At 39.5% G+C, this 11,180-nt stretch overlaps 1 protein-coding gene across 1 annotated transcript; it reads right to left on the bottom strand.

The window, feature by feature from the left end:
- Positions 1-443: 443 nt before the first annotated feature.
- On the bottom strand, positions 444-10,413 carry LOC149183034 (cysteine-rich receptor-like protein kinase 2). Its single transcript, XM_089414789.1, has 7 exons — positions 9,846-10,413; positions 9,024-9,152; positions 8,428-8,912; positions 8,126-8,268; positions 1,106-1,315; positions 875-1,025; positions 444-773 (listed from the first exon to the last, which is right to left on the bottom strand). Exons 1-7 carry the CDS (start codon positions 10,411-10,413, stop codon positions 444-446), a joined length of 2,016 nt encoding a protein of 671 aa, XP_089270915.1.
- Positions 10,414-11,180: the final 767 nt, after the last annotated feature.

Raw genomic sequence — 11,180 nt, 5'->3', positions numbered from 1 at the left:
GTTTAAAAAGTTGTACGGGCTATGATCGTTTATATTATAGAGTTATGCAAATGGCCTTACTTACTCTATACAATATAATTCACTACATGCCATATAACTACTTGCAATGCATTTTGATTAATTATCTTTTTACTTTAACTGAAAAAATGATTGCTTTAAATGTAAGTATTATCCTTTTAGTTTAAGTACCAAAACGATTTCTTTAAATCTAAGTAAAAGAGAGACCAGTTAATACAAACTACTGCCTAACCCTAATATATATATAAAATTTTAAAATTAACCATATTTTGAAAATAGGTTACTATATAATAAGAAGTTTATTCATCATATAACAATGTCATAAATGTTAAAAAAGTTGTACACGCTCTGATCAAATATACAATATAATTCACTACAATTTAATGCTGGGCTTTTAAGGGATATTTTTCGGGTTGGTTGGACTACTACCTAGGAACTAAAGAAACGCTGATGGGTCCATGAGATCCCTGAGATGGAGCAGCAGCTGATCCTCTAGGTTTGGCAGCGGTGTTGGAATTCTCAGAACTGGCGGCAGCAGCATCTATGAAAGCTGGTTGTGTAGGCGGAGCAGGGATCTCTGAATTGTTGGTTAACATCAACCCAACCTGTGACATGGCCGGTCGCAGCCCCCAAGAACCTTGAGTGCAAAGAAGTGCAACCGTGATCACACTCAAAACCTGCTCTTTTGGGTACCGCCCCTCTAACGTTGGATCAACTATATCCAAAACTCGATCGTGCTTATATTGATTCCAGGCCTGCATCATCATCAACTTTACTTTCTATTCTATGCTTATCAATGAACTTTTTGCTATAACTTCAAACAAAAGCTATACGTAATTTTAGAACGGAGACGCACCCATTGTAGAAGAAGGCTCATAGGGGCTGGCAGTGTTGGATCTATGCACTTTCTCCCACTCACAATCTCAAGAACCACGATCCCATAACTATAAACGTCTGCCTTTTCCATCAATTGACCATGGACGGCATACTCCGGCGCAGTGTATCCTCTGTCTCATAAAATATTAGCAAAGCCCATAAATTCGTACCAGGATCACACACAACTTATTAAACGAATGACACAACTTACATTGTTCCTCCGACTCTAGTAGAGACATGGGTTTGGTCTTCTGGGAAGAATCTAGCCAATCCAAAATCTGCTATTTTAGGATGAAATCTTTCATCTAAAAGTATATTTCCACACTTGATATCTCTGTGTATAATGCGAACGTTGGAGTCTTCATGTAGATATGCAAGGCCTCGAGCTACGCCCACTATAATGTTTAAACGGTTTGCCCAGCTCAGAGGTGTTGGGTATTTTTTTTAAATGGAGAAATACCAAAACCAGATAAAATAACCACCACAGAGACAATGCTCTGTTTCCTCTGTCCAGGATCTTTTGCAGAGAACCTCTTTTAAAAAAAATTAACTCAGAACACAGTCCATTACACAGTCACAACACATTTCTATTAATTTAAAACTGAAAGACTGATACAAATTCCATCCTCTGTGCAAAGAGGGATTCACAAAATAAACTCTGTTGCAGTCACAGATTTTCCACTGCTGTGGATATTACATAAACAACTTCAAAAAACATTCCTGTGTTTTTCATTGGCAGACAAACACTACAGCACTGCTGTGCATATACAAAAAGATAATCACACTCTCGTTGTAGCCACACCACTCCAAAATTACAAAAGGAACTGCACAACTAAACTACAACACGTAGACATATTTGTTTTTAACGTATGACAATGTGTATACAAAAAAAATATAAAAATAAACGTATGACATATGGGACATATGCCCATAACTCTATTAAACACTTCCCCATAACAAATATTAAAGCCTCCACCAAAAAAAATACGACAAACATTAAAGACCACAATGATTCCACTACGGCGGTCAACGTATAATTCTTTTACTCCACGCAGAAACTTGATTTGACGTGGGCGGAGGGCAACTTTGGAAAGTCAACGGCAGAGATCACGCGATCAAATCACTTGGCTGATCCAACGTGGTTCGCACACCAACCTCCAGCAAACCAAACGACCTTTACCGTCCGGGGAAAGTGGTTTTGGTGTTCGTACTGGGGACGCGTGGCGGAGAGTGATGGTGTTCGGAACCTCCGCTACGGAAACCGCCAAACGCCAAGGGTGGTGCGGGGAAACCACGGTTCTCCAGAAAACCACCGCGTTGTTCAAAATTACAATTTAACACTCCCCTTTAATTTTAACAGCCGCGCGTTCGGTCATTCCCAAACACTTTCTCAAAAATTCGAAACTCTTCTGAACCAGTGGCTTTGTCAAGATGTCTGCAACCTGTTCTTGAGTCCTGCAATGCTCTAGGACGATTTCGTCGTTGTTCACCAATTCTCTGATGTAGTGAAACCTTGTATCAATGTGTTTCGTTCTCTTATGAAACACTGAATTCTTTGACAAAGCAATAGTTGAGCTATTGTCACGAAAGACCACTGCTGCTTTTGCCTGCTCTTGGCCTAAGCTTCTCAACATCCTTCTCATCCAAACTGCCTGACATGCTGCTGCTGTCGCTGCCACATATTCTGCCTCTGCTGTAGACAATGCTACTATGGACTGCTTCTTAGAAGCCCATGAAATGGCTCCTGAACCCATATTAAAAACATAACCGGAAGTGCTCTTCCGATCATCTACACTTCCAGCCCAATCGCTATCTGTGTACCCAACCAAATCTGAATGTTCTGAGGCATGATATAGAATTCCAAACATTTTGGTACCTTTGACATACCTCAAAATTCTCTTTGCTGTCTGCCAATGTGCCTCCTTTGGCCTCTCCATAAATCTGGAAATCAAACTAACAGCATACATTAAATCAGGCTTAGGCTCTTTAAAGAAGTTAAAGAAGCTGAAGGGAGAAGGTTGTTGCTGCAGCAAAACTTCTCAGGCAGACAGAAGACTCAGACAGCGAAGGATTCAGGTATTCTTCAAAAGCATTTCTTTTGTTATTGCAGAAGACAGTTAGTTGTTTTAAAAAATACACAGTCAAGGAATGGCTAGCACAAGCATGGGTATGTTCAACACCCAGCTCCCACAGTTTAATGGGAAGAACTATGACTACTGGTCAATAACCATGAAAGCTTTATTTGCCTCTCAAGATTTATGGGAAATAGTTGAATCTGGTTTTGAAGAACCAGCAGATGAAACTGAGTTCAATGCATTAACTCAGGGAGAGAGAGATCTCCTGAAGAGCAATAGGAAGAAGGATGCAAAGGCCATTTTATTGTTGCATCTAGCAGTAGACCAGAGTATATTTCCAAGGATAGCAGCAGCTAAAACATCAAATGAAGCATGGAAAACCCTCAAGACAGCCTATCAAGGCATGGAGTGAGTGAAGACAGCAAAACTACAATTGCTGAGAAAGGATTTTGAGAACTTGAACATGAAGGAGTCAGACAACATTGAATCATTCTTCACTCATGTGATTGGTGTAATCACACAAATGAGAACTCATGGAGAAACCATTGAAGATAGAAGGATAGTGGAGAAAATATTGAGGGTCTTACCCTCAAGGTTTGATGCCATAGTCACCACCATTGAAGAGACAAAGGATCTCTCAAATTATTCAGTTGATGAGCTACATGCATCACTGATAACACATGAGCAGAGGTTGAGTAGGAATGAAAACTGATCTCTTGAGCAAGCTTTCAAGACCCAGATGTCCTTTGGAAGAGGAAGAGGTCAAGGAAGAGGAAACAGAAGAGGAAGAGGCAGAAGCCAGAACAGAGGTGGAAGGAACAGCCCAACAAATGCACAAGGAAAAGGCAGCAATCCAAATCAGAACCAAGGTCAAGGCAGCAGCCAACAAAGAGATCAGTATCAGGCTCAAGGACAAAGGTATGATAAATCTAATGTTCAATGCTATTATTGCAAAAAGTATGGACATTATGCAAGTGATTGTAGAAAGAAACAACATGATATAAACAACAGACAAAATGCAAATGTTACAAGAGAAAACAACAGTCAAGAAAATGTCATGTTAGCTTGTAACATGGCTGAAACACATAGTGAGGACATATGGTTTTTAGACTTAGGTTGCAGCAACCATATGACAGGGAATATAGCCCTCTTTTCAGCCTTAAATCAGAATTTGAAATCAGAGGTCACACTAGGAACTGATAGTAAAGTGTCTGTTATGGGAAAAGGAGAAGTAAAAATATTTTCAAAGCAAGGAGAAAGGAAAACCATAGCAGATGTATACTATGTCCCCGGAATGAGATGTAATCTCTTGAGTATTGGACAGCTTGTCTAAAAGGGTTACAATGTTTACTTTGTAAATGATGTGTGCACCATCATGGATATACCACCCAGCAAAAGATGCATTGCTGAAGTGAAGATGACAAGGAACAGGATGTTCCCTCTCCGGATCAGGGCAGACATGAAAAACAAAGGTGAAATTGCAGCAGTCACCCAAGAGGCCTTCCAAAGCGTGCCAAAGGATGAGAACTGGTTATGGCACTTGAGATTTGGGCATCTAAATTTTGGAGGTCTAAACTTATTGAGCAGAAAAGGAATGGTAAAGGGATTACCATTGATAGAGAAGCCGAACAGCCTTTGTGAAGGTTGCATTTTGGGAAAACAACATAGAGAAAGTTTTCCATCAGGGAAAAGCATAAGGGCAAAGACACCCTTAGAGATTATCCACTCAGATTTGTGTGGACCAATGCAAGCTCCATCATTAGCTGGCAGCCTATATTTCTTGACATTCATTGATGATTTTACAAGAAAGACTTGGATATATTTCCTTAAAAACAAAAGTGAAGTGTTTGAGAGATTCCAAAACTTCAAGGCATTTGTGGAGAACCAAAGCGGGCTGCACATAAAAGTATTGAGAACTGATAGAGGAGGTGAGTATATCTCAAATGAATTCCTAAAGTTTTGTAGAGAAAATGGAATACATAAACAGTTCACAACTCGGTACACCCCACAGCAAAATGGAGTTGCTGAAAGGAAGAACAGGACCATCATGGATATGGCAAGGAGCATGTTGAAGGCAAAGCATTTGCCGAATGAGTATTGGGCTGAAGCTGTACATTGTGCAGTTTATATTTTGAACAGGTGTCCTTTAAAGGCAGTCATGAACAAAGTGCCAGAAGAGGCATGGAGTGGGAGAAAGCAAGGAGTCACCCACATGAGAGTTTTTGGGTGTGTGGCCTATGCACACATACCAGATCAACTAAGGAGGAAGTTGGACAGCAAAGGGGAGAAATGCATCTTCATTGGATACAGTGATGAATCCAAAGCCTACAGGCTGTACATTCCATCTACCAAGAAGTTCTTTGTAAGGAGGGATGTTCAATTCATTGAGGAAGAAGCTTGGGATGGAAGCATAGAGAAAACAGTGAATGTCAAGAGCTGTTTGTCTCATGATGAAGATGAAGAGGAGGTGGCTGAAATGCATCCCCAAACAGCAGCGCCAACACAAGGACAGCAAGGGACACCATTGAGGATCAATGAGAGTGCTTCTCCAAGCACACCACAAGGAGGAAATTCAAGTGCATCTTCAAGCACTTGCACACCAAGTGAACGAGGTAAGAAGTTTAGAAATCTAAGTGATATTTATGATGAAGGAATGAATTCCTTATTTGCCTTGTATTGTCATGTTGATGATCCTATTCATTTCGAAGATGCAATTAAAGATAGGAAATGGATAGAAGCTATGGATGAGGAGATGAATGCCATAGAGAGAAACAAAACATGGGATTTGGTTGAGTTACCAAAAGGCAAAGAGGTCATTGGTGTGAAATGGGTCTATAAGACCAAGAGCAATGCTGAAGGCAAGATTGAAAGGCATAAAGTAAGGCTGGTTGTCAAAGGCTACAAGCAGCAGTATGGGAGAGATTATGAGGAGACTTTCGCCCCGGTTGCAAGAATGGAAACCGTGAGAGCAGTGCTGTCCATAGCAGCACAAAACAAATGGAAAGTCTACCAAATGGATGTGAAATCAGCGTTCCTAAATGGAGTGTTAAAGGAAGAGGTTTATGTGGAACAGCCTCTCGGATATGAGAAGAAAGGAGAAGAGCACAAAGTGTGCAAATTGAAGAAAGCTCTTTATGGGTTGAAGCAAGCACCAAGAGCATGGTACAGCCGAATAGATTCATATCTTTTGGATAATGAATTTGACAAATGTGAAGGAGAACCCACAGTCTACATCAAAGAAAAAGATGGTAAAATTTTAATTGTTGTCTTGTATGTTGATGATGTTATTTTCACTGGAAATGATATTTATCTTATTGAGAGTTTTAAATCAGTCATGAAGGATGAATTTGAAATGACTGACGTGGGTTTATTGAGATACTTCTTAGGCATAGAAGTAGATCAAAAAAGGAATTTTTATATCTCAAGTAAGATATGTAAATCAAGTTTTGGGCAGATTTAACATGCAAGAATGCAAGGCAGCAATCACTCCCACAGTGATGGGATTAAAACTCAACAGAGAGGACAACAGCAAGGATTTTGATCCTAGCCTGTACAAAAGCATTGTGGGCAGCCTTATGTATTTAACAACAACTAGGCCTGATTTACTGTATGCTGTTAGTTTGATTTCCATATTTATGGAGAGGCCAAAGGAGGCACATTGGCAGGCAGCAAAGAGAATTTTGAGGTATGTCAAAGGTACCAAAATGTTTGGAATTCTATATCATGCCTCAGAACATTCAGATTTGGTTGGGTACACAGATAACGATTGGGCTGGAAGTGTAGATGATCGAAAGAGCACTTCCGGTTATGTTTTTAATATGGGTTCAGGAGCCATTTCATGGGCTTCTAAGAAGCAGTCCATAGTAGCATTGTCTACAGCAGAGGCAGAATATGTGGCAGCGACAGCAGCAGCATGTCAGGCAGTTTGGATGAGAAGGATGTTGAGAAGCTTAGGCCAAGAGCAGGCAAAAGCAACAGTGGTCTTTTGTGACAATAGCTCAACTATTGCTTTGTCAAAGAATTCAGTGTTTCATAAGAGAACAAAACACATTGATACAAGGTTTCACTACATCAGAGAATTGGTGAACAACGGCGAAATCGTCCTAGAGCATTGCAGGACTCAAGAACAGGTTGCAGACATCTTGACAAAGCCACTGGTTCAGAAGAGTTTCGAATTTTTGAGAAAGTGTTTGGGAATGACCGAACGCGCGGCTGTTAAAATTAAAGGGGAGTGTTAAATTGTAATTTTGAACAGCGCGGTGGTTTTCTGGAGAATCGTGGTTTCCCCGCACCACCCTTGGCGTTTGGCGGTTTCCGTAGCGGAGGCTCCGAACACCATCACTCTCTGCCACGCGTCCCCAGTACGAACACCAAAACCACTTTCCCCGGACGGTAAAGGTCGTTCTGGGTTAATTTTTTTTAAAAGAGGTTCTCTGCAAAAGATCCTGGACAGAGGAAACAGAGCATTGTCTCTGTGGTGGTTATTTTATCTGGTTTTGGTATTTCTCCATTTAAAAAAAATACCCAACAGGACACAGTCTATTACACAGTCACAACACATTTCTATTAATTTAAAACTGAAAGACTGATACAAATTCCATCCTTTGTGCAAAGAGGGATTCACAAAAAAACTCTGTTGCAGTCACAGATTTTCCACTGCTGTGGATATTACATAAACAACTTCAAAAAACATTCCTGTGTTTTTCATTGGCAGACAAACACTACAGCACTGCTGTGCATATACAAAAAGATAATCGCACTCTCGTGCGTAGCCACACCACTCCAAAATTACAAAAGGAACTGCACAACTAAAGTACAACACGTAGACATATTTGTTTTTAACGTATGACAATGTGTATACAAAAAAAATATAAAAATAAACGTATGACATATGGGACATATGCCCATAACTCTATTAAACACTTCCCCATAACAAATATTAAAGCCTCCACAAAAAAAAATACGACTAACATTAAAGACCACAATGATTCCACTACGGCGGTCAACGTATAATTCTTTTACTCCACGCAGAAACTTGATTTGACGTGGGCGGAGGGCAACTTCGGAAAGTCAACGGCAGAGATCACGCGATCAAATCACTTGGCTGATCCAACGTGGTTCGCACACCAACCTCCAGCAAACCAAACGACCTTTACCATCCGGGGAAAGTGGTTTTGGTGTTCGTACTGGGGACGGGGACGCGTGGCGGAGAGTGATGGTGTTCGGAGCCTCCGCTACGGAAACCGCCAAACGCCAAGGGTGGTGCGGGGAAACCACGGTTCTCCAGAAAACCACCGCGCTGTTCAAAATTACAATTTAACAAGAGGACTTCTTATCTCTCCTGTGTATTGCCAGCAAAATACTTGAAACCCTTAATACATGTAATTGAAGCATTTCACATAATTTTGAAAACAATAAAATGGCGAAAGTATCGAATACAAGTCATATGAACCAGTACACGTGATTTTGAAAAACATTTTGAAAGGCGAAAAAATAGTTCTGATGAGAACAAACTACCAAACAAATGGTTGTGAAGACTGTTATTTGACATGAATTCGTAAACCAGCAAACGTTCCTGCCCTTGCGCGCAACATCCGAGTAAACGAACAAGATTGCGGTGACGGACGTTTATGAGGAGCTTTACTTCTGTTAGAAAGTCCTCCTCAGCTTGAGTATTCTCATGCCTTCCATTCAGTTTTTTCACAGCAATATCCCTCCCACCTGGAATTGTTCCCTGTTCTGCAAGCTCGTTACAGTTATCAGTAAACAACGCATATAGTTGGGCAAACTTGTGAAATCCACGATTGATATTATACTTATAAACTTCACCGAAGCCTCCTTTGCCAAGCATGTTGGTCCTATCAAAGTTCCCAGTCGAATCTCTCAGAAGCTTGTAATCGAAAAAAACTTGCCCAAAATTTCCTCTGGGACCGAAATTTTCATCTGAGCAGACAATCATTACAATAAGTTTCTCATCATAAATACAGCTATGTCAAAAGAACTGAGCCGAAAGCAGCATGGAAGTATAGCTATATTGCAATGATATATAATCACCTTTTCGAGCATAGCCCTTTCGATGTCTAATACGTCGATGGGAAACCAAACACACCACTGCTATAAGGCTTGTTCCTACAATACTTCCTAACAATATAGGCACTATTTTCGATGATGATTTGGTTGAATCTGTGATTAAATGGAAACAAAATAATCAAATGCCATAGAACGCGTACGCGATTCGTAGATGCTACGCTTAAAAGAAAATTTTAAACGCTATTGTGTAACTATTCTAAACTATTCTAAGTTAATAATTCTGGGGTTTTTATAAGATTAAAAATCAGCTCAAATAATTTTTTTGTGATTTCTGTTCATTAAAGTAGGTTTTTAATTACATAAATAAATAGATTCAGGGTCTTGAAAAACCTTCGAGATACTCTTGTGCAAAATTCACAAATCAACTTTGTAACTTCAAACACAATGGGCCTCTTGACTCTTGTGCAAAAGTTACAAATCAACTTTGTAACTTCAACAAAATTCTTATGAACAGTGTAAAAACCTCCAAAACAGTTAAATGAGACTAAACCAGCAACAAACATGAACAAGTAAACGAAGGTTAAACAGTCTATACGATGCTATAGGATGCTATACGATGATTAAACAGCAAATCCAAAGAATGGTAATTAAAGAGAAAATAGTTGTAGCGAAATAGAAAACTCTCACTAGAAGCTAGTATGTCGGAGAAAAACGAATACGTTGAGTAGCGCATAAAACACCTTGTCCCGAGACCTCGACCTTCAAGCATTGGAGGACATGTGAGTAACTGAGTCTGAGCTTGCAGCAAACATTGTTGGCAATATTTGTTATAAAAGGGGGGCCAACACTGAGCGAGACCATATAAGGAACCATCAATGGAGCCAGTCGCATAACCGTTATTTACAGAAGCGTTTTCTATGAGTTGCCTTGATAGTGCAGTGGCTCTCTGAGAGAATTCCTGTGGATCGCTGTCATTTGTGGAGAAACACAAATAAATAGCGCTGACAACCTCAGCTTGCAAACTTTTATATTTGTCATTCTCATAGCCGAGGAAACAACCATCTAGATGAATCCAACCACCCAAGTATTTGAGACACAATGCTTTTATTCGTCTACCCGCTTCCTTTACGCAGTCTGAGCACTCGTCTGTTGTTAAATAGTTCCGACAAACTGCAACACCAGCGACATTGTTTTGAAATGAAATATCGTAGCCATCCGAGGAAACATTTGAGGCGAGCGACTCTAAAACACTATCCAGATTTTGCCAAAACGCTGTACCATTAGCCTCAGCATAACTTGGGTTGCACCTTATCATATCGTCTTGTTTATACTCGGGATTGTCGGTTGCTATAGCTACTGTAATCATCACAGCCGCTGAAATAGCATAAGTGAAAAATTTCGGAACTTCTGCCATGAGTTGAGCAAATTAACAATGCATGGATTGAAACGCAAAAACTGCATAGATATATTAAATTGTTAATAACTATTCCATCGCTATTCCATCGTGTGCTGATTAACAATACGTACAGCATGTTTGAGTCTGTTAGTCAGACTGCCTCCTCTCTAGGTGAAAGAACTATGATAGTACATTTAATGCCCTATAGCAAGTTGGTTAGCCGCTGCCTAATCTAACGGGCGGGCAGGTTACTGATTGTGATGTTCAATTTTTATCGTCCTACTTATAACATTTCTTTTATAAAAAAATTATAGCATCAAATTTTGACATTAACTAACTTGTCGATCTATGGCTTTCAAATCTTTGGAAGTGCCAACCCTCTGCCCACGCATATTTCGGAATGCTGGTTTCCCGTTGATTTTTGAGGAACAAAAAAATATTTGTGCTAGCACTATCTCTACCTGTCACTCTGCTATTTTTAAAAAGTTGTCTTGGTTAATATGGGGTTAATATGGTTGAAATTGTAATGTCTTATTGTTAAAAATTGTAATTTTATCTTTAAATTTATCTTTATAGAGGAAAATGTAATATTTTAATCAAAATTTCATTTTTAATATCTATTTAGAGTTTATTTCGCTGGTGACAAATTAAAAAAAAAAAAAAAAAAATTGGAGAAGAGAGACCCTTCTCTATTTAGACTGTGATTTGATGTGAAAATTTTCAAAAAGAAATAGAGAAGAGAGAATTTTGGAAAAGTATAAAATTAGCATATTTTTGAAAGAGAG

The sequence above is a fragment of the Pinus tabuliformis genome, chromosome 3_2 (assembly GCF_031772625.1).
Source record: "Pinus tabuliformis cultivar Carrire ecotype Pingquan chromosome 3_2, CPIR1, whole genome shotgun sequence".
Taxonomy (NCBI): Eukaryota; Viridiplantae; Streptophyta; class Pinopsida; order Pinales; family Pinaceae; genus Pinus; species Pinus tabuliformis.
The sequence above is the reverse complement of the archived record's forward strand: the minus strand, read 5'-3'. Positions and strand labels throughout refer to the sequence as shown.

What these genes read in the sequence shown, in the direction of transcription:
- LOC149183034 (XM_089414789.1), bottom strand. Translation starts at nt 10,413, where the DNA reads ATGGCAGAAGTTCCGAAATTTTTCACTTATGCTATTTCAGCGGCTGTG. An exon ending in CTTATATGGTCTCGCTCAGT is followed by an intron (nt 9,153 to 9,845) that starts GTTGGCCCCCCT and finishes ATTTAATCACAG; the next exon opens with ATTCAACCAAATCATCATCG. An exon ending in ACTAGAGTCGGAGGAACAAT is followed by an intron (nt 1,026 to 1,105) that starts GTAAGTTGTGTC and finishes TTTATGAGACAG; the next exon opens with AGGATACACTGCGCCGGAGT.